Source organism: Aethalodelphis obliquidens, unplaced genomic scaffold (genome assembly GCF_003676395.1).
Source record: "Aethalodelphis obliquidens isolate GAN/ISIS:26980383/991018 unplaced genomic scaffold, ASM367639v1 scaffold2, whole genome shotgun sequence".
Lineage (NCBI taxonomy): Eukaryota > Metazoa > Chordata > Mammalia > Artiodactyla > Delphinidae > Aethalodelphis > Aethalodelphis obliquidens.
The window spans coordinates 43,606,298-43,633,893 of NW_020837946.1; the positions used below are offsets into that span (position 1 = coordinate 43,606,298).

The 27,596-nt window shown below is 41.4% G+C and overlaps 2 protein-coding genes across 3 annotated transcripts in view; one reads left to right on the top strand and one right to left on the bottom strand.

The window, feature by feature from the left end:
* The window catches only part of MFSD6 (major facilitator superfamily domain containing 6), a 73,255-nt gene extending 72,126 nt beyond the window's left edge, over window positions 1-1,129 (bottom strand). The window contains exon 1 of one of the 2 annotated variants that reach the window (XM_027125674.1): window positions 995-1,129. The gene's annotated coding sequence lies outside the window, so the exon portion shown is untranslated. Of the gene's footprint in view, window positions 1-429; window positions 540-994 lie in introns of those variants that run through there. The other variant, XM_027125684.1, reaches the window with a different exon arrangement.
* LOC113625405 (atherin-like) lies at window positions 536-20,094 on the top strand. The gene is made up of 3 exons (XM_027115931.1): window positions 536-786; window positions 920-1,895; window positions 19,981-20,094. The coding sequence occupies exons 1-2, from the start codon at window positions 536-538 to the stop codon at window positions 1,581-1,583; spliced, it is 915 nt and encodes a 304-aa protein (XP_026971732.1). The 3' UTR covers window positions 1,584-1,895; window positions 19,981-20,094.
* The last annotated feature ends 7,502 nt before the right edge of the window (window positions 20,095-27,596 follow it).

Here is a 27,596-nt window from a genome sequence, read left to right on the forward strand (position 1 = left end):
CCTCAACTCTTCAAGGTTCTTTTCTACTACTAATAGGCAAGATTTTATCTGTTCCAGTAGCTCTGTAAAATGTTTAACTATTAAAGATTTTCGGATGAAAGGAAATGTTTGTGGTTGCGAATATATGTGGGAGAGGCGAAATGCACCGTGTGCTGGCCTCAAGGGTAACGAATCCACCTGCCTGTCCACGTGCAGATGGGATAAATGAAGGGGAAAGTCGCATTTGGAATTTTTCACCCTCCTACTTAAATTTACAGGGAGCCGTGTAGGGGACACAAAGGACCCCAAAGGACTAGAAACCCCGACTGTTATCTCATAATGGCTCTAGGGACATGTTAGGCCAGGCTGAAGTAAAGCAGCACGGAGGCGGGGAATTTCTCCCAGGATGATAGCAGGCAAGGGAAAGAGGTATTTTGCGTATTTATTCACCTGGGTAAGCAGACGCTGTCAATTTCCTCCTCTTGCCACCCAAGGAGCTACGTCCCTGCACTCGGATTGTCTGGTGTTCTCGCCTCCCTTTCTCCCGAGGACGGTTATGGCAAGGGCGCGAGTGCGGCCGGGCCGACAAGGGCCTGGGCACTGGGGCGCAGCCCTCACCCGGCTCCCTGGCTGCTGCCGGCGCCCGGCGACGGCTTCCTTGGGCAGCGCCTTTGTTTTCCCGACTGCAATTACGTTTGCGGAAGTGCTGCTCGCGCCGGGCGCACCGGGGGTGCAGGCTGTAGCTGCCCTCAGCGCCCCAAAAGATGACAACCGACTCGGGATCCAAGGGGAGGGAGACAGTAGCAGGCGAGCGGGACTGGGAGCGGAGACACCCCCCCCACGCCCTGAGGCCGGGCCCCTCCTCGGAAGCCTTTCAGCGACTGCAGGTGTGAGCGCCGCAGGGGGCTCCTCGCCTTCTGGCCGGGCCCGGCCCCTGCAGGGGAGCCCAGGGTGGGGCTACCCCGCCGCCCCGCCGAGCGCGACCCCTTCCCCCTCGCGCCGGGCTCCGACTCACCTGCGGCGGGCGGCGACGGCGGCGAGAGCTCAGCTGCGCGGGGCGCGGGGAGCCATCTCCCCCGGGCACGGGGCGGCGGCTCCGGGCGCCGGGGCGGCGGCTGTCGAGACGGCGCTCACCATCTCGGGCGGGTCACTGGTTCCTCGGGAGCTGCGGCGGGGCGGGGCGCGGCGGAGGGATGCGGGCCGGTGGGGGGACCGGGAGCTGCGAGCCGAGCGTACCGGTCGGCGCGACCTTCTCTCCTCCTCCTCCTCTTCCTCTGGCCCGGCCTCCGCCGCTCGCTACCGGCTGGACCCGTTTCAGGGCTGAGCGCCGAGGACCCGCCGCCAGGTGCAGCGCTCCGCCTCCTGCGGCGGCGGCGGCGGCGGCGGATGCGTCGGCGGCTGCTCCTCCCGGCCTCCCGCCAGCCCTGGCGGCCCCGGGGGACCCGCCGCCCCAGCCCTGCCGGGGAGGCGCGCCACGAAGGGGGAGAGCAGACGCGAGGGTCTATCCCCAGGTCCCCGCACCCCGGCTCCCGGCTAAAAGCCCCCCACCCCGACCCCAGGCAAAAGATGCAGGCCTAGCTCCGGGGGGAGGGGGCGGAGAGTAGATGGCCGGCTGGTTGGGAATTGTAATAATAATAATAATAATAACAACAGTAGCAGCAACAATAATAGCCATCGTTTGTAGGGCATTTATTCAGTGCCAAGCAGAATGCTAACACTATTAATGCGTTGCCTCAGCGTCTCTGGGCCAGCGGTGGCTGTGGCCGACTGTCCTCAGTTGACCTGGGAGAGAGGAGCTTGGCAAGAGACAGGAGGCAAACAACCAGGGTTTCAGGACTCACCGGGGAAGGGCTGAGACTAAAGCACTCTTTCAAACTGAGAAAGTGCTACGGAGTATCTGGCAGCTTGCTGAAGAGGTAACCATGTGTGTCGCATCTGTAACGCAATTATAGTTGTATTTCTGGTTAGACACGTAGAGAGGATGGGGAGAGTGGAGTTGGCTGTAAAAGGTATCATTCCTTCAGCAAGTATTTTTTTTGGTGCCTGTAATGGGCCTTTGGGGTGCCAGATCCTGTCCTCAGGGAGCTTACCGTCTTGTTCTGGGAATAACAACAATAATAATGGCAGCTAGCATCGACGAACATTTCTCATACATGAAACACTGTATAAGTACTACTTAAGCTTTACCGTAATCCTAAAAATATAAGTACTATTATTCCCATTTTACGACTGAGGAAACCAAGGCTGAAATTTAATGTGACTAACCTAAAATGACTAAATAGTAAAAGGGTGAGAAGTCCTTTATCTCCAGTGTTTAAGCTCTTAACCACGAAATCATACCGATGAGAATTTTATAGGCCCTGAAGCTTTAGGAATTGAGGTCCCTCTTTAGGAAGAATAAAACAAAATTACAAAGTCACTGTGGCCCCTCCTGGAACCTACAAAGGGTCCCTGAAGTTTATGCTCCATTAGCCTCATGATAAATCCACTTGCAATACTGATAACAGCAAACCGATGAAAAGCAGTGAGTGCTCAAGTTTCATATGAAAGAGATTAAAGTGGTTGTTGGACTCTGAGATTGACAGATTTTGGTCTGGTGTGGCCTGGAGACATCTTCCCCTGCAGTATTTGGAACTGAACGGCTCATAAAGTACCCAGTTGGTAGCTGTCATAATAGAATTATCATCCTTCTTATCTGTTCAGATATTAAAGAAGCGACCTTTTGAAAAAGAAGGAAAAAGAAAAGTGAACAGACTCCAGGTCTAATATGATTCAGGTTCTCTCCTGTATACAGAAGGAGGGCAGGAAGGGGTGGGGGGGTTGTTCTTAACCTACAGCTGCTCAGAAATGGCTCCATGTTGAAAAGTGAAGCCAAATCAAACTAGAGGTTAAAGCTGGTTTCAAATAGGACAGGGTAGCCTCCAGGGTCATCACAGCAGAAAATGTTGTTTTAATTGGCCTTATTAGGGCAGGATTTTTTTTTTCCTGGTAGCCCCTTCCCTTTTCAGTATAACTAAGGAGAAGATGCAAATATGTATGAAGAAAAAGTGACTACCACTCCTCCCACATCTCCCTACCCGCTGTGAGGTAACTAGTGGGTGTGGTGTGGGAAGTTAGCTTCCAAGTATACCAGGAGGCAAGCTATCCCAGAGGTCATTGTATAGAAAGGCTCAAAGACAAAATTAGGGTGTTGAAATCACGTGGCTAATTGAATCAATTTAAAATGCAGAGTAAGAAGTCAGGAGATAGAGTAGATTGACACACTTAGGCTAGGGCACAAGCAGGGGGTATATTTTATGAAACGTGTAGAATCTGTGCCTCCCTCTCCTGAGTCAGGCTTCTGGTGCTGATGGTGTGATTACAAGGACCAGAGCTGAGGTTGATACTGGCAGTCAGAGGGTACCTGGGGCCAGAGCCAGCACACACTTTCTCTGTTGAGAGACACAGGAGCGAGGATGGCTGGCCAGTTCCAGCTCACCAGTTAGCCCGATGAGCAGCTGTGGATTTTATCTGCATTTCTCAGGCAGAGAACAAATGGAGGCTGTGTAGCTGTCACCAGTGGGTCGTCATTTGAAGCCTGCCTAAATATTGAGTGCTAATATGCCTCATGAATATTTACTGTATCAAGAATATTTGGTGCCTATTTGGACCTTCCAACCCTTCCTCTCTACGTTCAGCTCATATATGCACTACTTACTTTGTCTCACAAACTACTTGCTTTCATTTAATTTCATTTCTTCTCTTATAATGTTTGTTTCTCTTATTTCCTTTGGCAGAATTGATTATTCTTTTTTTTTTTTTTTTTTTTTTTTGCTGTACGCGGGCCTCTCACTGTTGTGGCCTCTCCCGTTGCGGAGCACAGGCTCCGGACACGCAGGCTCAGCGGCCATGGCTCACGGGCCCAGCCGCTCCGTGGCATGTGGGATCTTCCCGGACCGGGGCACGAACCCGTGTCCCCTGCATCGGCAGGCGGACTCTCAACCACTGCGCCACCAGGGAAGCCCCCAGAATTGATTATTCCTAAATAACAAAGCAAATGCATGACAGTAGGTAATAATGAGAACAAACAGCTAACACTTATACAGGACTTACCTGTGCCAGGTACTGTTCAAAGCCCTTTTTATGTATTTATTAATTTAAGCCTCACAACAGTCACGTACACGTAGGTACTATCACCCCATTTTACAAATGAGGAAATTGGTGCATATAAACGTGAAGTAACTTTACCAAGCTCACACCACTTGTAAGTGATAGAATCTGCGTTTGAACCTAGGTAGTCTAGCTTCAAGGCCCTGGCTCTTAACCAATCCCTCTTCCTAGCTCATGCAAACTCTTACAAACACGTATATTCACATATGGCAGGTTGGGGATTTTATTTTAGGCAAATGGTATCATCTACTTTTCTCAGCAACACTAGACACTACTGAGTGTCCCCCACCTTGAAACTCTCCCTTCCTCAGACTTCTGTGACCCACAGCCTTGGGTTTTGCTCTTCCTCTCAAGCCACTCCCCTTTGTATACTCCATTTTGGTTTTGTTCTAGGCCTTTCTTCTCCTTCTTCTGTGATTGCTCTTACCCCCTCCCTTGGCTTTAATCATGGAATATTTGAGGATGTCCCCAAACCCCTCTCTCTGGGACAGCCTCTCCCCTGAGTACCAGATCTGTATGGCTAATTCCAGTAGGTTGTTTCACAGGCACCCATCTTCCGCCCCTTCCCCCCGGCTTTTACTTCTGGGTTCCCAAACGTCATCCTCCTAGTTGTACAAGGTCCTGTACTCACCGCTCCCTCCACCCTTACGCCCATACCCAGCATTAGTTTTCTATGCTGCTATAATAAGTTACCACAAATGTAGTGAATTAAAACATGACAAATTTACTATCTTACATGTCTGTAACTCGGAAGTCCGAAATGGGTTTTACCAGGCTAAAATCAACGTGTCTGCAGGGCTGCATTCCATCTGTAGGCTTTGGAGGAGAATCCACGTTTTGGACTTTTCCAGCTTCTAGAGGCTGCTTGGCTCATGGCCCCCTTCTCCATCTTCATAGCACCTCACTCTAACCTCTGCTTCAGCAGCCATGTTGCCTTTTCTGACTCTGACCCTTCTGCCTCCCTCTTGTAAGATCCCTTGTGATTACACTGGGCTCACCTTGATGGTCCAGGTTAATCTCCTCCTCTCAAGAACCGTAACTTAATCATATCTGCAAAGTCTTTTTTTTTTTTTTTTGCGGTACACGGGCCTCTCACCGCTGTGGCCCCTCCCATTGCAGAGCACAGGCTCTGGACGTGCTGGCTCAGTGGCCATGGCTCACGGGCCCAGCCGCTCCGCGGCATATGGGATCCTCCCGCACTGAGGCACGAACCCGTGTCCCCTGCATCAGCAGGCAAACTCTCAACCACTGCGCCACCAGGGAAACCCTCTGCAAAGTCATTTTGCCATGTAAGGTAATATAGTCACAGGTTCCTAGGATTAGGACATGGACATCTCTAGAAGGCGATGATTCTGCCTACCATACCCAGTAAACACCAAGCCCTGCGGAGTCCTCCTTTCAAAATATTCCTGGAATTTGTCCTTTTCTCTGTATTCCTGTGCTATGCTAATCCAAGAGGTTCTCTCTCCTCTGCCTTATGATGATCACTTCTCTGGCCTCTCTGCCTCCATGTGTTTTCTCATCCAATCAATTTTCCCTATTGCAACCAAATAATCTTTAAGAACATCTGACAGGGTGATTTCTTTGCAGTCCCACAGGGTTGCACAACAGCCTGGGGCACCTTTCACGTTGTGTTGTGCCTCCTGGATGTGCTACCAGCAGACCTTAATTCTCTACTTAAAACCCATGCAAAGGAATTCCCTGGTGATCCATTGGTTAGGACTTGGCACTTTCATTGCCAGGGCCCAGGAACCCTGGTCGGGGAACTAAAGGTCCTGCAAGCTGTGTGGTACCGCCAAAACAAAACCAAAAACCAAAAACCAAGGCCCCCTTTACCATAACAAAGAGATTCAAAAGTCCAGTAGTCAAATAGAATTAGAATTTTGTTTCTCATATAACAGTCCACAGGTGGGCAGTCCAAGGCTGATGGTGCGACCTCACCATCTGCACAACACATGGATTCCATGTCTGGTCCAGGGTGACTGCTTCAGTTCTCACCGTTTCCAGCACATGGGCCGGGGAGAGTATAGGCCCTGTCCTTTAAATGGAAGCCCTCACGTTTGTACACATCATGTCCATACATATCGCCTTGGCTGAAACAGTCACGTGCCCACATCTGAGTGCAAAGGAGGAAAACGTAGTCTTTAGCCAAGTGGCCAGAGACCCAGCTAAATTCCATTGCTACAAAAGAAAGGGAGAATGGATTCCGGGAGTCAACTAGCAGTCTTCCACAGGAAAGAAGACAAAGTGTTATGCAAGAGAAAAATGAAGAATGTACTTTACATTGGAAGACAGGGAGGGCCTGTTTGAGGAAGTCACAGTAAACTGGACCTGAGGCATAAGTAGGAGATGACCAGGAAAAGAGTTCTGGAAAGACCTTTCCCCACAGGAGGAGCTGCCTTGAGTCAGCAAAGAGCTAAGCTTTGGTGACTGGAGCAGAGTGAGTAGTGGCCTAAGGGAAATGTCAAGAGATGAGGTGGGAGAAATAGGCAAAAGCTAGGTCAGGCAGCAACCTGGGTATCGTGTCAAGCATTTTGAATTTTAACTTACATTCAGTGAGATCCATTGAAGAATGTTTAGGAGATCTGACTTGTGCCTTTAAAAGGTCGCTGTGGCTGCTGTGTGGAGAATGGTACGGAGAGGGCAGAAGTGGAAGTGAGGCTCAGTTGGAAAGTAACCAGTGGTGACGAGAGAGACCAGCAGTGGCTTGGACTAGAGTGGTGAGCAGTGGGGATAGAAGAAGTGGATGGATTTGAGAGAGAGTTTTTGGAAGTGTATCAGCACATTCGGTGATGTATTGTGTGTGGGAGGCAAGGGAAAGCAGGTGTAAGAATGAATCACAAGTTTTTGGCTCGAGCAACTGGGTGGATTGTGACAACCTTCAGTGAGAGGGAGAAGACTGTGGGAGGAGTAGGTTGGAGGGAAGAAAGGAAGAGTTCACATTCTGGCATAATAAGTTGGAGGTGCCTGTGAGACTTGCCGGTGGAGCTGTGAAGTAGTCAATTAAGTCTATGAGTCCAAAACTCAGAAGAGAGGGCTGGACTTGGCAGTCATCAACACTGAGGTGCTATTTACAATCATGGGAATGAAGGGGTCACCACAAGACAGAATATACTGAGAGAACCCTGAGAAAGGCCAACATTTACCAGCTGGTATAGGAAGAGGAACCAAGAACGATCAGCCATAGACGTAGGAGGAAACTTAGGAGGGTGTTGTCACTGAAGCCTACGAAGTGATTTTTCAAGCAGGAGTGAATGGATAACACTCTACCCCTCCTTCAGATCCCAGATAAAACATATGTCCTCCACAGACTAGGCTTGCTACCCTTCAATGGCCTCACGTACCTGGTGCCTCCTCTATCATGGCACGTATCAAATACTGTTATAATGATTTGTCTTCCGTGCTGGACTGTGAGCTCCTTAAAGAAAGGGACATACAGCCACTATGGAGAACAGTATGGAGGTTCCTTAAAAAACTAAAAGCAGAACTACCATATGGTCCAGCAATTCCACTCCTGGGCATATATCTGGAGAAAGCCATAATTCAAAAAGATATATGGGGCTTCCCTGGTGGCACAGTGGTTGAGAGTCCACCTGCAGATGCAGGGGACACGGGTTCGTGCCCCGGTCCGGGAGGATCCCACAAGCCGCGGAGTGGCTGGGCCCGTGAGCCATGGCCGCTGAGCCTGCGTGTCCGGAGCCTGTGCTCCACAACGGGAGAGGCCACAACAGTGAGAAGCCCGCGTACCGCAAAAAAAAAAAAAAAAAAAAAAAAGATATATGCACCCCAGTGTTCATTGCAGCACTATTTACAATAGCCAAGACATGGAAGCAACTTAAATGTCCATCGACAGAGGAATGGATAAAGAAGGTGTGGTACATTTATACAATCGAATATTTCTCAGCCATAAAAAAGAATGGAAAAGTGCCATTTGCAGCAGTATGGATGGACCTAGAGACTATCATACTAAGTGAAGTAAATCAGACAGAGAAATACAAATATCATATGATACTGCTTATATGTGGAATCTAAAAAGATGATACAAATGAACTTATTTACAAAACAGAAACAGCCTCACAGGCTTCGAAAACAAACATACGCTTACCAAAGGGCATACAGTTACCAAAGGGGAAACGTTAGGGGGAGGGATACATTAGGAGTTTGGGATTAACATATACACACTACTATACACAAAATAGATATCAACAAGGACCTACTGTATAGCACAGTGAACTCTACCCAATATTCTGTAATAACTTACATGGGAAAAGAATCTGAAAAAAAATGGATATATGTGTATGTATAACTGAATCACTTTGGTGTACACCTGAAACTAACACAACATTGTAAATCAACTATACTCCAATATAAAATAAAAATTAAATTGAAAAAAAAGGAACAACTTGTCTTATTCAAGATTTGTATTACTTGTATTATTTTGTATTATTTGTATCAGTTAGCATGTAATAGTCCACATACAGTGGTTTAAACAAGATAAATGTTTCTCCCTCATATAAAAGTTTAGGTAAATAGGTGTCTCAGTGGTGTTGGGGACCAGGGGATTTATGTTCTTTTGATCTTATTTTTCTGTCGTTTTCAACATAAAGCTTCCATCTCAAGGTCCAGCATGGCTGCTCCAACTCTTCCCATTGTGTTCACATTCCAGTCATTAGGAAAGAGAAAAAGTAAAGGGGAAGGCATGTTCCTTCCTTTTAAGACATCACCAGATGTTCAGATTAATAAGTTGTACATATTAACACATATTTCAATTCCAGTGGCAGAACTTGGTTGCATGGTCACATCCAGCTGAAAGGAAGGCTGACAAATATAGTCTTTCACTGGTAGCCATGTGCACAGATAAAAATTCTATTATTATGAAAGAAGGAGAGAACAGATAATAGATGCAGCTAGCAGCCCTGACAGGCCATTGTAACTGTGTCACAGAATGACTGTGGGAATATGCTTGAATGAGCATAGAGAAAGGTGGAGAAGAATAAACATCAAGCTCTTGACAGTGATTACTCACATGGGAGGAAATGGAAGGGAGGAAGAGGTGATAAATATTTGTTGAATAAATCGATGATAGTAAGTGGATAAACTCAGTGGTGACAACATTAATGAGGTTGGTTCTCTTTAGTTCCCCCTACCATCCCCTTTCTTTCCTTGGCACTGGCTTCATGGAGAAAGTGGGACTGATACTGGACTTAAAAAATGACTTAAAGTGTAAATAGGAGGAAAGAAGGTTAACTTACAGAAATTTTTTTTAAAATATATTTATTTATTTATTTTTGGCTGTGTTGGGTCTTTGTTGCTGCATGCGGGCTTTCTCTAGTTGCGGAGAGCGGGGACTACTCTTCGTCGCACAGAACAGGCTCTAGGTGCACAGGCTTCAGTAGTTGTGGCTCGCCGGCTCTAGAGCACAGGCTCAGTAGTTGTGGCGCACGGGCTTAGCTGCTCTGCGGCATGAGGGATCTTCCCGGACCAGGGCTCGAACCCATGTCCCTTGCATTGGCAGGCGGATTCTTAACCACTGTACCACCAGGGAAGTCCAGAAATCTTTTACTCTGATATCTTATTGCTTAATTCTCTTGAGTTTTCCAGAGATGGATGATCATATCAACCTACAAATAATAATACTGTGGTCTCCTTTCTAATATTTATACCTACTTTTAAAATTTTATTACACTGACAAAACAATGATAAATATTCATGATGATCAGTAGTTGTCCCCTTCTCTTACTACCTTCTTTACTATGAGTGTCTTTCATGCTTTACCACTGAGTATGAGGCTGGCTATTGCTTTGAGATAGATAATTCTTCATTAGGTTACTAAAGTAGCCTTCTGTATATGATTTGATAAGAGTTTTAAAAATTAACAATAGATGTTTTAATATAATTTCCTTCATGTATTTTCTAAGATATTTTCTTGTCCATTCCAATCCAGTTACACATCATATATTGTTTTTTGGTCTTCTAATTATGATAATTTAAATGATAATAAATCTACTGTAGTGGAGCAGAGAGTTCCTGGAGATAAAAGGAAGTATAAAATCCAGTCCCTTCCATCAAGAGGCTTGTGATCTACTAGCAAACACCTGGCTATAAATAGATCGATTATAATAGAAGATAGCATATGCTATGAGTGGTACACAGATTAAGTTTTCAAAAATATCACTTTCGGGGCTTCCCTGGTGGGGCAGTGGTTGAAAGTCCGCCTGCCGATGGAGGGGACACGGGTTCATGCCCCGGTCCGGGAGGATCCCACATGCCACAGAGCGGCTGGGCCTGTGAGCCATGGCCACTGGGCCTGCGCGTCCGGAGCCTGTGCTCCGCAGAGGGAGAGGCCACAACAGTGAGAAGCCCGCGTACCGCAAAAAAAAAAAAAAAAAAAAAAAGGAATCTAAAAATATCACTTTCATAATTTCTGGCCTATTGCATAAAGTTCCAATCTTTAACTACCTTCAGTCAAATGCTAAGTCTTGCCAACTTTATCTCCTTGGTATTTCATTAATACGTTTCATCTTATCCATCTCTACACACAGTACTCTAAGGCTCTAACACAATCTCCATAATGACTTTCCTGTTTCCAGCCTTGCACATCTATCCAATACAAATCAAGGCACCTAAAATGGATCTCAGTTATGTGATTTTTTAAAATACACTTATTTTGGGGAGTTCCCTGGTGGCCTAGTGGTTAGGATTCCGGGCTTTCACTGCCATGGCCCGGCTTCACTCCCTGGTCAGGGAACTGAGATCCCGCAAGCTGTGCAGCGTGGTCTCTCTCTCGGTCTCTCTCTCTCTCTCTCTCTCTCTCTCTCTCTCTCTCTCTATATATATATATATATATATATATACTTTTTAATTTTCAAAACTTTTTCTTAGAGTATGACATATGTACATAAAAGTGCATAAGTCACAAGGGTAAAATTCAATGAGTTATAATAAATATGATTAAAACTTGTGTAATCACCACTAATAGCAAGAAATTGAATACTACCAGCACCCCAAAAGGTCCCTTTGTGACCCTTACAAATTACTACCTCTCCCTTCTCCCCAAAGGGAACCATCATTCTAATTTCTAACCCCACAGATAAGTTTTGCCGGTTTTAAACTTTGTATAAACGGAATCAAACAGCATGTAATCTTTTTTTTAAGGTCTTAAACGATGATCTGTTTTTTTTTTAATTGACGCCAATTCTACTTATTATATTCAAAGCCCTTCTAATAAAAATAGTTAAACATTGTTGCTGAGCTATTTTCTTGACTGACCAATGGTTAATAATAGGCCTAACTCCTCTCCCTCACTGATCCCTCTTGTACCTGCCATATTCCACTAGGAAGTCAGACAAAACAACTATAATACTATTCATTAATAATATTTCTGATGACTGTGGAAAATCAATGCCACTTTAAACATGCCTAACTAAAAATCTTAGGCACTGAAAAGATCTGGTTCAGCATGTAATCTTTTGTGTTTGATTTATTTTGCTCAAAACGACATTGCTGTGTGTAGCTATTTTATTTCCAATATACAAAGATATCACATTATTTTTTTCCATTCTGTTGATGGACATTTGGATTATTTACATTCTTTGGCAATTATAAATAATGCCGTTATGAACATTCTTGTACTTGTTTTTTGATGCATATATATACGAATTTTTATGGTATATATGTAGGAGTGTAACTGCTAAATCATAGGATATGCAGGTTCTCACTCTAATTAGTTAATAGCAAACAGTTCCTCAAGGTGGTTGTGAGAATTTATACTCCTACTGGCAGTTTTATGATTTCATCTCCTTACCTTCATTTGGTATTTTCAGTCTTTTCTCTCTGTCTCCTTTTAGTCTTTTATTTTGAAATAATTTAATACTTACAGAGACGTTGCAAAGATAGAGGAGAGATCCTACATAACTAGAGTACAATGATCAAAATGGAGAAATTGACATTGCTGCCAATACCTTAACTAAACCCCAATACAGATCCTATTTGGACCTCACCAGGCTTTCTACCAACATCCTTTTTCTGTTCCAGGATCTAATCCAGGATTCCATATAACAGTTATGTCTCCTTTGTCTCCTCCAATCTGTGACAATTCCTCTGTTTTTCGTGCCCTTAATACTGGTCAGGTAGTTTGTAGAATGACTCTTAATTTAGTTTAACTTATACTTTCTCATGGTTAGAAGGAGGTCATATATTGGGGGAAGAATGTCACTGAGTTTATGTGCCCTTCTCAGATCATATCAGGAAGCACACACATCATATATCCCATTACCTGCGATGTTAATCTTGATCCCCTGAGAAAGATGGTGTCTACTAGGTTTCTGCACTGTAAAGTCACTGTCTTTCCCTTTATAAGCAACAATATTTGGGAAGAGACACTTTTATGCTATGAAAATATGCCATTTTCCCTTAAACCTTGATTCATTCACTTTAGCATTCGTTGGTTGTTCTTGCCAGCAGCTGTTATTACTGTGATGTTCTAATGGAGATTTTTTATTTTCCTTATCACTTCTACATTTATTAATTGGAATTCTTTTGTACAGAAAAGTTCTCCCTTCTTCCCCACTTATTTACTTATTCAATCATTTATTTATATCAGTATTGACTCACAGATACTAATTTTTTTTCTTTCACTTAAAAATCAATATTATTGGGCTTCCCAGGTGGCGCAGTGGTTGAGAGTCCGCCTGCTGATGCAGGGGACACGGGTTCGTGCCCAGGTCTGGGAGGATCCCACATGCCGTGGAGCGCCTGGGCCCGTGAGCCATGGCCGCTGAGCCTGCGCGTCCGGAGCCTGTGCTCCGCAACGGGAGAGGCCACAACAGTGAGAGGCCCGCGTACAGCAAAAAAAAAAAAAAAAAAATCAATATTAGTATTTATTTTCTTTCTCAAATTGTTCTATATTTTGCCATTGAGTGTTCTTTCAGGTTGACTTCTGTGTTTTTTTTCTTTCAGGGTGGAATTTGTGTACAATTTATTAATTTCAGCAGAATTTAAAATGTATAAACAGGATAATTTTGCCATGAACTTTGCCAACATATCTGCTAAAATCAATTCTCTCATTAGTTGCTTCATAAACTCATTTTTTTAATTGTGGTAAAAAATATAAAATTTACGATTTTAGCTGTTTTAATTGTATAATTCCATAGCATTGAGTACGTTCACACTTTTTGTACAACCAGCACCACCATCCACCTCTATAACAACTTTATCTTCCCAAACTATGTACACATTAAACAATAACTCCCATCTTTCCCCTCCCCGCAGCCCCTGGGAACCATCATTCTACTTTCTCCATGAATGTAATGACTCTATATACCTCGTATAAGTGGAATCATACAGTATTTGCCCTTTTGTGTCTGGCTTAGTTCACTTAGCATGATGTCTTCAAGGTTCACCCATGTTGTAGCATGTGTCAGAATTTTTTTAAGGCTGAATAACATTTCATTGTATGTATATACCACATTTTAAAAAATTTCAGTGTCTCTTTGACATGCTCTATTTATTTATTTACTTAAGAGCTTTGGTGTCACAGGTTGCTCCAGGTGCATCTTATATATTGCCTGCCCCAACACTAGGATCAACTCCTTCTCCAAGGAGCTCTGGTTCTTTTCATTGGATGATGGTATTGAGAAACCACGTGACTGCATTCATTATAATTAGGATATCACTGCTTCCTATCAGTGGACAGAGTAGGAAATGTATGTATGTATACTAACCCATTTAAACATACATATCTAAGGAATTCCCTGGCAGTCAGTGGTTAGGACTTGGTGCTTTCACTGCCATGGGCCCGGGGTTCTATCCCTGGTCAGGAAACTAGGATCCCACAATTTAAGTGGCACTGCCCCCAAAAATAAAATAATAAAATAAAATAAACATACATATCTATATTTCTGTACCTATCTAACTGTATATATACTTAAAAATAAAATAAAATGTGAATTCATACTGATACCTCCAACTCCAATCCAGCATCATGGGATTCATTCTAGCATTCCCCCTTTGCTTATTTATAACTTTTTTCTACCAGTGAGAAATCTGACTTGCATTGTCTACAATATATTTACTTATTTGTTGAAACTCAGTATACAACTTAAAGTAGTTTCAGAGTTGCTCACTAATGCCCCTATGAGAAATAAATTCACCAACTAGACTGCAGTGTTTTGGAAATTTATTTTTTAGCCCTACTCTATCCAGTGAAAACACTGTTTTCCAAAGCTACTTAGGTCAAGCTCCTTTCTTACCCAACCCTTTAATGTGGTCACTGATATGTAATGCAGTAATTTGTAATGCAATTAGAGTCATTTGCCAAAACTCTGCATTTTATCTTGAGTCCCCCTCCTATATCCTGTCTGACTGTTTTTAATTTGCATACAATAAAAAACACTGGATTTCGTATATTGTTCTGTGGGTTTTAAAAAATTCATAGTCATGTTTCTACCATCACAGTAACATGAAGACCTGTTCTATCACCTAAAAAATTGTCTTGTGCTATGCCCCTTTGTAGTTAACTCCCACCATCCCCAACTCCTGGCAACTACTTATCAGTTATCTGTGCCTATAGTTTTCCTTTTCCAGAATGTCGTAAAAATGGAATCATAAAAAATATAGCCTCTTAGATCTGACTTCCTTCACTTAGCAATATCTATGTAAGATCCACTGACATTGTATGAATCAATAGTTCATTCCTTTTTATTGCTGAACAATATTCCATTGTAGGGACATAGCACAATTTTTTACCCATTCACTGATTGAAAGGTGTTTGGGTTATTTCCGGTTATTGGTTATTATTAATAAAGCTTCTATAAACATTTGTATACAGGTTTCGAGTGGCAAAATTTTTAATTTACTTGTGTAAATACCATGGGATTGCTGGGGCACATGGTAAATGTATGTTTAACTTTATAAGAAACAGCCAAACTGTTTTCAATGTAGCTATAACATTTTGCATTCCCACCAGCAATATATGGCAACACTTTGTCAACACTTGCTATTTACTGTGTTTTAATTTCAGCCCCTCTAAAGGTACTGTATTCAGTGGTAGATCATTGTGGTTTTCATTTGCCTTTCCCTAATAACTAAAAATATTTAGCATCTTTATATATGCTTATTTGACATGTATCTCTTCTTTGGTAAAGTGTCTGTTTAGATCCTTTGCCCATTTTTACTGGGTTGTTTATATTCTTATTGTTGGCTTTTGAGGGTTCCTTATATATTCTGGATACAAGTTGCCTACAAGATATGTGGATTGCAAATGTTACTCCAGGTTCATGACTTGTCCTTCATTCTCTTAACAATGCGTTTTTGTAGGGCAAAGATGTTTCATTTTCATAAAATCAAACTTATCAACTTTTTTATTTTATAGGTTATATTTTTGATGTCATATCTAAAAACCTTTGCCAAATGAATAAAATTAAAGGTTGGTTCTTTGAAAAGATCAAGAAAATTGTTAAACTTCTAGCCAGATTGAGCAGGTTATAAAGAGAGAATATAGGAGTTCCCTGGCAGTCCAGTGGTTAGGACTTGGCGCTTTCACTGCTGTGGCCTGGGTTCAATCCTTGGTCGGGGAACTAAGATCCCACAAGGCGGTGGCCCAGCCAGGAAAAAAAAAAAAAGAGAGAGAGAAAGAGAGAATATACAAATTACCAGTACAAAGAGAGAGAGAGAGAGGGCAGGAGGGAAGGAGGGAAAAAGAGAGAGAGAGAGAGAGAGAGAGAGAGAGAGAGAGAGAGAGAATAACTACCAATCCTATTAAAAGGATAAGAAGAAAATGTTATGAATAATTATATGCTAATAATTTGTCAACTTTGATGAAATGCACAAATTCCTTTGAACATAAACTATGGAAGCTACTTCAATAGAAATAGACAACATGAATAGCCAAGTATCTATTAAAGAAACTGAATTTGTAGTTTAAGACTTTTCCACAGTGAAAACTCTAGACCTAGGTGTCTTCATTGGTAAGTTCTACCAAACATTTAATAACACCACTTCTATACAAACACTTCCAGAGACTGAAGAGGAGGGAACTCTTCCCAGCTCAATTTATGAGGCCAGCATTACTCTGATCCCAAAACCAGACAAAGATATTAAAAGAAAAGAAAACTACAGACTAATATCCCTAACATCGGTGCAAAAATTCTTAATGAAATTTTAGCAAACTGAATCCAGCAATATATTAAAAACTGTAGTACACCATGACCCACTGGAATTTATGTCAGAAAGGTAAGGTTGGTTCAATACTTAAAATTTAATCAATATAATTCATTATACCAACATAATAAAAAGGAAACATGATTATCTCAATAGCTACAGAACAAATATTTGACAAAATCCAATGTCTATTCAACATTGTACTAGAAGTTCTATTTAATGCAATAAGGCAAATAAATAAATAAATAAAAAGCATCCAGATTGGAAAAGGAAAAAAGTAAAACTGCCTTTATTCACAGATTACATGGTTGTCTATGTGGAAAATTCCAAACAATTTATGATAAAAGCTGCTAGAAAAAAATAGAACTAATAAGTGAACTATCAAGTTTGCAGGATACAGAAATCAATTTAAAAATCAATTGTATTTCTCTGAACAAGCAGTGAACAGCAAGCAATTCAAATTTATAAGACATTACCATTTACATGACATCAAAAATATAAAATACTTACTTTTGACCTATTAAAAACTTTTAGTTAAAAAACTCATGTTAAAAATTATAAAACAGGGCTTCCCTGGTGGCGCAGTGGTTGAGAGTCCGCCTGCCAATGCAGGCGACACGGGTTCATGCCCCGGTCCAGGAAGATCCCACATGCCGCGGAGCAGCTGGGCCCGTGAGCCATAGCTGCTGAGCCTGCGCGTCCGGAGCCTGTGCTCCGCAACGGGAGAGGCCACAACAATGAGAGGCCCGCGTACCGAAAAAAAAAAAAATTGTAAAACATTGCTGAGATATAAAGAAAGCCTAAATAAATGGAAGTGATCCACCATAATACTGGACTACAAGGCTCAGTATTGTTAAAATGTCAATTCTCCCCTATTCTACAGATTAAACACAATCCCAGTCAAAAAATCTCAGGAGGCTTTTTTGTAGGAATTGACAAACAGATTCTAAAACTTACATAGAAATGCAAAGGATCTAGCATGCAGACCAAGGTTGAAAAAGAACAAAAGGACGTACACCATCCAATTGCAACACTTATATAAGCCTATGGTAATCAAGACACTGTGGTATTGGTATAAAGACAGATATAGAGACCAACTGAACAGAATGGAGAGTCCAGAAATAAACTCACACACCTATACAACTGATTTTCAACAAAGCTACCAAGGCAAATCAGTAGAGAAAGAATAATCTTTTCAATGTAAGTGCTGGAACAACTGGATCTCCATATTTAAAAAGTGAATCTTGGGGCTTCCCTGGTGGCACAGTGGTTGAGAATCTGCTTGCCAATGCAGGGGACATGGGTTTGAGCCCTGGTCTGGGAAGATCCCACATGCCACGGAGCAACTAAGCCTGTGCGCCACAACTACTGAGCCTGCGTTCTAGAGGCCGTGAGCCACAACTACTGAGCCCACATGCCACAACTACTGAAGCCCACGTGCCTAGAGCCCTTGCTCCACACGGAAGAGCAGCCCCCGCTTGCTGCGACTAGAGAAAGCCCACGTACAGCAACGAAGACCCAACGCAGCCAAAAATAAATAAATTAAATAAATAAATAAATAAATAAATAAAAAGTGAACCTTGACTTTACCTCATACCACACACAAAAATTAACTCAAAGTTAGTCATAGACCTAAATATAATAGATAAAACTATAAAACTTCCAGAAGAAAACGGGAGAAAACTTTAGTTATATTTAATTTAGCAAGTTTTCTTAAACAGAATATAAAAAATCCAAACTATAAAAGAAAATAATCAATAAATTGGACTTCATCAAAATTAGGAACTTTTGCTCTTCAAAACACAATGCTATGCAAATGTAAAGGCAAGGCATAGAATGAGAGAAATTATTTTCAAACATATATCCAATAAATGACTTGTATCTAGAATATATAAGAACCCTTACAAAATAACAAGACAAACAACCCAATTTAAAAATGGACAAAATGGAATTCCCTGGTGGCTCAGTGGTTAAGAATCCGCCTGCCAATGCAGGGGACACAGGTTTGAGCCCTGGTCCGGGAATATTCCCCATGCCGCGGAGCAACTAAGCCCGTGCACCACGACTACTGAGCCCACACACCACAACTGCTGAGCCCACACGACACAACTACTGAAGCCCACGTGCCTAGAACGCATACTCCGCAACAAGAGAAGCCACCGCAATGAGAAGCCCACACACCGCAACGAAGAGTAGCCCTGCTTGCCGCAACTAGAGAAAGCCCGCGCTCAGCAACGAAGATCCAACTCAGCCAAATAATAAATAAATAACATAAATAAATTTATTTTTAAAAAATGGACGAAAGATTTCAAAAGACACTTTACCAAAGAAAGTATAACAATGGCAAATAAGCCCATGAAAAGATGGCCAGTATCATTAGTCATTATAGCAATGTTTTCAACTGGGTGCAATTTTGCTCCTATACCCCAGAGACATTTGGTAATATCTGGAGACATTTTTGATTGCCACAACTGCGGTGGAGAGTACCACTGGCATGTAGTGAGTAGAGGCCAGGGATGCACATAAACTTCCTACAAAGAACAGAACAGCCCCACACATAAAGAATTATTTGGTCCAAAATGTCATTAGTAATAAGGTTGAAAAATCCTGCATTAGAGAAATGCAAATCAAAAACACCAGTACATGTGGTGGAGTAGGTAAATAAGTAAGTAACAACAACAACAAACAAAAACAAAAATGAGCATACCAACTGTTGTAGAGAATGTGGAGCAACTGGAACCTCATACAAAGCTGGTGGGATTATAAAATCATTCTAATACTTTGGAAAATAATTTGGCAGTTTTTTAAAAAGTCAATCATAAACTTACCCCCAGCTATTCCACTCCTAGGTATTTCACCAAGAGAAATTAAGGTGCATGTTCACATAAAGTCTTATACATGAATATACACAGCAGCTTTATTTGTAATAGCCAAGAACTGGAAACAACCTAAATGTCCATCGATTTGTGAATGGATGAACAAATTGTGGTTTTTGCATCCAATGCAATACTACTCAGCAATGAAAAGAAACAAACTACTAATACATACATTAACGAATATATAAACACACATGGATGAATATCAAAAATTATTATCTTGAGTGAAAGAAGCCAGACACCCCCCTGCGAAAAAAGAGTCCAGTATAATTCCATTTACAAAACTCTTAAAAATGCAAACAGATTCATAGGAACTGAAAGCAGATGGCTGGCTGCGTGGGAATGGAGGTGGCTGGGGAAGGAAGAGGAGAGACGGGATAATTATAAAGGAGTATAAGGAAATTTTGGTGTATGATGGATATGTTTATTACCTTGATTGTCGTGATGGTTTCAAGAGTAGTTTATAAAAACTTATCAAATTATACACTTTAAATATGTGCATCTTATTGTATGTCAATTATCACTCAGCAAACCTGGGGAGGCACGGAGGTTGCAGCTCATGTTCTGTGTCAGTGAGTAAAATCACCCCTTCCCTCCTGGACCACATCTTATTCATAAGCCAAACACAACTCTGCAGTACTGGACTGAAAGGCAGTCAGTAACTCAGAGTATTCTTGCCTTAAAACTCTGCCTAGTAGGAGTGCCCCATATTGGATGCTACCAAAGGACGCAAGATATTGTAGAGCAAATTAGTAAATTTCTCTCCCTTGCTATGTAAAGTTACTGTTTATTTTTATAATAAACTCTCATTTCTAAGGATAAGCCATGCATGTTAAGGAGCCGGAAAAGTACACCCACTTACACCCATCTTCCACATGCTTGCGGAAGCACCCTTCCAGAACTTCTCATCAATGAAATAAGAAAATAAAAGGTTGGTTATACATGTTAGAAAGGAAGAAATAAAATCATAATGTTTATACCATTTGATTGTATACCTGGAAAATTTGGGAGAATCAAACTGAAGAACTATTAGAATTAATAATAGGTTTATGTAATATGACAAGGTACAAAATTAATATACAGAATTCAGTATTTCCCAAATACCACTTAAAATACCAGCAATGTAGGATGCGGAAAAAAATGACTCTATTCAGACAAGAAAGTCTTCACTATCCTGGCCACTTCCTCTGAATATTTTCTAATTCTTCTGTATCCTTTTTAAAGTGTTATCTTGGGAATCAACTAAAATGTATTTATGGTCGTTATGCCTTTCTGGAGTAGCTATCACTGTGGTATCCAAAGTGTCATCATTTCCCCTTGATTCAGTGTAATGCCTTGGTTTCCACTTCATTCAGTGTTCTGCCCTCCACAAGCCATGGCAGGATCCATCTTGCCATTTTGTTGTCTGGGAATTTTCTAATGAGTTGATTTACACAAAATGTAAATACTGGATATTTTTTATACTGGATATTTTTCTATATGATGATAGACATTTAATTCAGGAGAGCTGTGTAGGTAAAACAACATTTGTAATTATAGATTTAAGTCAAATAACAAGAAAGCAAATATTTGTGTACTCAGCAACTTGTACAAATAGAATTTTAAACTTTTGCTGTATGGTATTTTTAAATATATCGCAAAAGTATGAAACAATTAAAATATTTTTGATTATCTAAAACCAAATGCTGTTTATTATTACAAACATCACAACTGTTTACTGTGGGACCCTGACTCCTGAGGGCACTGAGTTCCCTCACTGTGTGTAGATTACTGAAACTTTCTAGATATGAGAGTCTCTTTTATAAAATTAATTAACTGAGAATTGGTTACCTTTAAGGCCTCTTTAGCTAAAAATTTTTGTAATTGCATGTAATCTATATATCTCAAGTGTTTTCATCTTCTTCTTGCTTTTAAAATAGTATGCAGTAAACGTTTCCCTTTAAAGCCAAAAGCCCTGTGCTTTTTCTGTGTGTTGGTATTGTTGAAAATTTGTTTGTAATATCAATATTCTTCTATGTAACCTATTTTTTATAATGTTATTACACAGCACACAGAGAATGTAAAAAGAACCATAATTCTATCTATCTTCACTCAACTAGATTCAAAGTCGAGTTTCTAGTAAATTAATATTGCCAAAATAAAATAGGGATGATGTTTACATTCTTAAATACCAGGTTATTATTTTTATCATTGATGATATGTAAGTAATTAAAGATCAATAATTTAGCAATTATTCAAATAATATTTACTAGGCACTCAAAGTTCTGGTAAAGTCCTTATTGAAATGGAATGATACAGATCATAGAAAGAACAGGCCATGATATTAAGAATCTGTCAGTCTCAACAGAGAAGAAAATATATTTACAGCATATTTCAAGACTGTATGTCACAGTTGACCCTTGAACAGCATAAGTTTGGACTGTTTATGCAGGATTATGCTAATGCAGGACATTCCCAAAGGTAGCTATTACGCTCTTTTCAAAGATTAGGTTCCCAGGGAAGCAGACTCTGAGATATCCATAAGTTGGGACCAATACTTGTGGGAGGGAAGAGAAGAAAAGGGGTGGGGGGGGGGTAGAGAGGAAAAGGAGGCGAGGGAAAGAAACATGATTAGGCAGAGGTAGAAGTTGGGCTAAATTGCAATCTCAACAAAGTCTTCAGCTAACTCTACAGAGAGCTCTGAAGCTGGCATAGCTCTTCAGAGTTTTTCCAAATTGGGGTGAGGGCCTTTATACCCAGCCCAATAGTCAGAGATATAATCTCAGGCCAGGCAGCCCTCTTCAGCTGAGGCACTTCCTAAGACCATTCCTGAAGGGGGAGCTTGGTGGCACATTCCATGAGTTCTGCTTGGTTTTGAATATTATATAAATGTTATCATATAGTATATACTTTTTGGGTGTTGCTTCTTTCATTCAACATTATGTATGTGAGATTAATACATGTTGTTTCATTCCATTTCTTTGTACCATAAAATAGTTACTCATTCTACTGTAGTTGAACATTTGCTTAGTTTTCAGGTCTTGGCTATTATGAATACTGTTGATATAGATATTCTTGCACATGTCTTTTGATGTATATTTGCATGCATTTCCGCTGGGTATATACCTAGAAAAGGGTCATAGAATAAGTATACGTTTAGCTTTATTCAATATTGCCAAATATTTTCTAAAGTAGTCATACAAATTATACTCCCACCAATGAGTATATGTAAGAGATTTAGTTGTTCCAAATTCTCACTAATACTTAACAGTGATTATTAAGTTTTAGTTATTCTGGTGCGTGTAGTGGCTCTATGGTGTTGTAATGCATTTTCCTGATGATTAGTTATGTTTACAATTTTTCACATGCTTATTGGCCATTTAAGTACTCTCTTTTGTAAAGGGTCTTGTGGCCATTTTTTTAATTGGGCTTTCTGTCTTTTTCTTGCTGATTTATAGGAATCCTTTATGTCCTTGGGATACAGGTCCTTTGCTTGATATATATTACAAATATCTTTCCCACTCTGTGGCTCATGTTTCCATTCTTTTATGCACAGAAGGAAAACAACTCTAGGAAAGTTGACTAAGATGTCAACAGTAGTCTTGTCTGGACGTTGTTTTTTCCTTCTTTTTACTTTTTCATATTCTCTAGTTCTTTAAGAAGCACGTAATGAGGAGATAACTTAAAACACAGTAAAAGGAATGAGTTGTCTAAGAAAAATGGCACATTTAAAACATGATGATGTAGTTTAAAGGCGACCCATTGGAAATGGTTAGCAAAGACAAGAACTTTGCTACAATTTTCCTTCACTGTTACCTATGTGCCTGCGCAAATCTGCTAGAGCCACCTGGTGGAGAGTGTTGAGAAGTTTACAGCAAATGTTCGAAGATGCTGAAATGTGCTTAGAATGTTATAGCATAAAAGGCCAGCTTACTTAGCAGGTGAGAAATGTACGTAAAACACACTCTGGTTCTCTTATCACCTCAGTTTCCAAAGAACTGGAAAGACCCTTCAACTCCCAGATGGGGGTAGACCTAGTTCACCAGTGGGCTGGGTTTGACCTTGACCAGCAAACATGACAAAAATCCAGAGAGAACGAAAGACAGTGAGGTTAGGAGTAGAAATGGGACCAGTTCAGGGCTGGCTACATAGCTGGTAGCACCTGGGCAAGATGAAAATATGTAGCCCCCTGTACAGAAAACAGGAGAAAGGCTTCCATTATAGACACTAAAGTAAAAAGAGGTTCCTTCCTTCTACCATCTCTCTCTCTCGACCTGTTGTAATATTATTTGCTATTTAATGTCATTCTGGGTAAAGAAAAAATTTTAATTTAAATTATTACTGTGAATTTTACCATTCATATTTATATTGTACAATGCCAGGTTTCAGTGTAAGTATAAGAGTATTTAACTCATATGTGGAATCACCAAATTACACAATTCATTTTTTATAGTTCGTACACAGATATATATCTTATTCTTCCCAGAAGAGTGGAAAGAGTGCACAAAAGTAACTCAACTGGGTTTTTTTTTTAACATCTTTATTGGAGTATAATTGCTTTACAGTGTTCGCCATGGTTTACAACTTTTGCCATGGTTCTCTGCTAAACACATTCTCTCCTTCAGTTCTAAGGAAAATGAACGTGGAATGCCTTTTTGCCCCTATAATTCTAGATACATAAATGAAATATTAAAATAACTGTTTATGAAGTAGTCAAACAGGATTTTAAGTGTAGGATTTCTTACAGGTTAGTCACAGGTGTTTTTTTTTAACATCCTTATTGGAGTATAATTGCTTTACAATGGTGTGTTAATTTCTGCTGTAAAACAAAGTGAATCAGCTATGTGTATACATATATCTTCATATCACCTCCCTCTTAAGCCTCCCTTACACCCTCCCTATCCCACCCCTCTAGGTGGTCGCAAAGCACCGAGCTGATCTCCCTGTGCTATGCAGCTGCTTCCCACTAGCTATCTACTTTACATTTGGCAGTGTATATATGTCAATGCTACTCTCTCACTTCGTCCCAGCTTACCCTTCCCCCTCCCCGTATCCTCAAGTCCATTCTCTACGTCTGCGTCTTTATTCCTATCCTGCTCCTAGGTTCATCAGAACAATTTTTTTTTTAAGATTCCATATATAAGTGTTAGCATACGGTATTGCTAACACTTATATATTTCACTTCTCGACATGCACACATCGTGCCAATCCTCTCTACCTTCAGCTGTCTGGCAAGGAAGGACAGGAAGAGAAGGAACTATGGGTGGCCCTACCTTTCCCTTTCTTTCCATGCCATCATTTTCAGCCTATGTGATTTGCTGTAATTATACAGGAAAAAAACCAAACAAACACAAATAAGAAAGGGTATGATAGATTTCGTTGGACCTTTATGTTTCTTAGAATGCCATTGTCATCTTTTGGCATTCCAAGGAAATCCTGGTTCTTGGGGGCTGTCATCCCCCCTCCCAATTAGTCATAAATGTAATACACTTACCTTGTGCTTGCTTTCAGTCTCATTGAACCCCCATAATCATGAGTCCACAGGAATTCTGTGCTCACCGGGCACTGTGAACACTATGTGAATGGAATGGTGCTGCAGGGAAAGAGGGTGAATACATGTTGGACATCGCACCTCTGTTCACACGTGTGCTTCACTCTCCTTTCAACTTAACTTACAAGTTCAAAGATAAAATTTTTGAGAATTTCAAGATGGCAATAGCAGAACCCAGCATGGTGCCCTTCTGAGTGAGAAGCCTTCCGCACCTGCAGCAGTCACAAGCCCATGCAGCCAGCCTAAGAATGGTTCTTTCCTCTTTTTCTTTTTAATAGGTGAAGAGAGGAAGCTCTTAATCCTATATGATCGTGGCTCCTTCAGGATCAGGAGCATTGAAAATACAGCTTAGAAAAGAAAGATCATATTTAGAATTGCAGGCATTTTGTACAGAGTCAGAATATAAAACATTTTAAGAAAGATGTCAATGCTAAAAACAGCTACTTCCCCTGGTTGAGTTTCAAAGATCTTTTTGCATACATACCAGGTTTTAATTGAGTCCCCTGCCACGGAGGGGACATTCACAGTTCTTTAGGCTTGCTTTATGAATGTGTGTTACAACCTAAGCACCAAGCCAGGTACAATTAAAGTGTTAACTATGGATGTGAAAGGTTATAACTTACTGTTTCTACTCTGTCTTTGCATTTAGCACTTACAGAAAAAATAAGAACAAAAACAAGACTGGGGGACAAGAAGGAAACTGTTGGAAAATTTTGTTTGCTTTTTCCCCCTTTTGGGAAAACAGCAGATGTGTGCAAATGTGTGGAGTGGGCAGGGCTGTTTTTGTCCGGTAGCTGTGTTTAAGGCTGATGACAGTAACATGCTCTGGGCTGTGGATGCAGGACGAGGGGTTACGAGCAGCTGCTGTGTACTGGGCCGAGCAGACTCTTTCAGTGGATGGCTAAGCAACGTATTGAAAGTTGAAAGCAGAGACCTGACAAAGCTTGTCTGCATGCTGAGCACTCAACAGAGGCAGAAGGTGTGGTCTGATAAGAGGGGGCAGTAGGCTTCTAGGCAAAGTGCCAGGATCAAGAATCCCAGAGATTTCTCACAGGTCTTAAGACAAGAATAACTGTTTATGTTTGTCTTATATTTTCATCCGTGCTTTTACTGGCAGGAAGTTCCCTTTCTTTATCATCTTGATGAATGTATGTATTTATGGCACTTTTCATTCTTTGGAGGATGAAGTGGATAAGTACATCCTAAGTAGGTAAGTGAGTGTAGCTAAGGGTTGGAAAAATCTGGCTATAAATGTCATGAGACCTTAGTAAATAGAACGAGTGATGTGTGATCAGAGGTCAGATGAAGGCAGAAGCCTGGACAGCTCATTTGGACTGGGCGATAGAGATTGCTAGATACCCTCTAATACCTGTTTCCCATCTTCCAGTGTGATAAAATGCCTGTTCTTCAGCTGCGTACACGGTTGCCCAAGATGGAAACTATACATGTAGTCATGTGACTAGGTTCTAGTCAATGATGTGAAAAATCACCTACCCTTCCCTTCTTCTTCGTCTTCTCCTCTATCTTGCTGCCTAAAATGCAGATCCTGTCGTCTTAGACCTGAGAAGAAGGGCCGTGGTCTGGAGCTGGGGAAGCAGCGAGATGGAGGGAGTGTGACTCCTTGAGGACTTAGGGGTCAAGCCTCCTTTCAGCTCTGGACTGCACACCAAACAGCTTTTATCTTATTTAAGCCATTGTTATTTTGGCATTTTGCCACTCACGGTTAAACCTAATGTTACTGATACAAAATATTACTGCAAAGTTATCCTGGCTGCACTTCTTCCAGACAGAAGGGCTATCTTATGGAATTTACACACAGGTGCAAAGTTCTGTTTTTTTATACTCCCATCATTATAACATAGCAGAAAGCCCTTTATAGAATACTTATCCCTTGGCACGTCAAAATCTCATGCAGGGAGCCTATAACTAGGGGGTCAGAAGCCAGGGCAAAAGATTGGCAACAAACAAAGGGCATTAAAAGACAATGATCGTTAGGACACTACTCAACATGGGTGCCAATCCTTAGGAACAGTTGGATTGAGACTGAGGTGACGGTAAGTGGAAGCATGTGGCTAGCATACAGAGTATGCCGGGGAAGGGGAAGGGTAAGCTGGGATGAAGTGAGAGAGTGTCATGGACATATATACACTACCAAATGTAAAATAGATAGCTAGTGGGAAGCAGCCACAAAGCAAAGGGAGATCAGCTTGGTGCTTTGTGTCCACCTAGAGGGGTGGGATAGGGAGGGTGGGAGGGAGACGCAAGAGGGAGGAGATATGGGGATATATGTTTATGTATAGCTGGTTCACTTTGTTACACAGCAGAAACTAACACACCATTGTAAAGCAGTTTTACTCCAATAAAAATGTTAACAAAAAGAAAAACTATTTTAACATCTTTATTGGAGTATAACTGCTTTACACATTGGAGGGTTTTGAACAGAGACATGATCTGATAGATGTTGGAAATGAATCACTCTGGCTTCTGTGTTATGAATAGATGGTATGGAGGCAAGTTAGTTTATTGCAGTAATCCAGGTGAGACATAAAGAGGGCTTGACACAGGGTAAGGGTAGCAGAGTGATGAGGAATGGTTGAATATTGGATATATTTCAAAGGTGGAGCCAAGAGGGCTTCCTTAATGATTGGATGTGGATTGGAGGAGCAAGAGAGGAACAAAGGTTGACTTGGCTTCCCAGAGACTGCTCTTATTGACGTGCAGGGGGAGCTCTCTCTTTATCACCTTCCATGTAAGCGACCTGGCAGATTCACCTCTCTGCCAGTCTCCTGCAAAACACACTGGCTGATGCACAAGACACTTGATCTTCATGACCAACAGGCTACTCTCTGGAACACCCTTCCATCACAATCCCCAACTCCCATTCCCATCAACTGAGGTGTATG

Excerpts from the sequence above, each read along its gene's own strand:
- LOC113625405 (XM_027115931.1), top strand. The coding sequence starts at position 536 with ATGGCAAGGGCGCGAGTGCGGCCGGGCCGACAAGGGCCTGGGCACTGG. Across the intron at positions 787-919 it reads GGGGAGGGAGACAGTAGCAG|GGGAGCCCAGGGTGGGGCTA; the intron begins GCGAGCGGGACT and ends CGGCCCCTGCAG.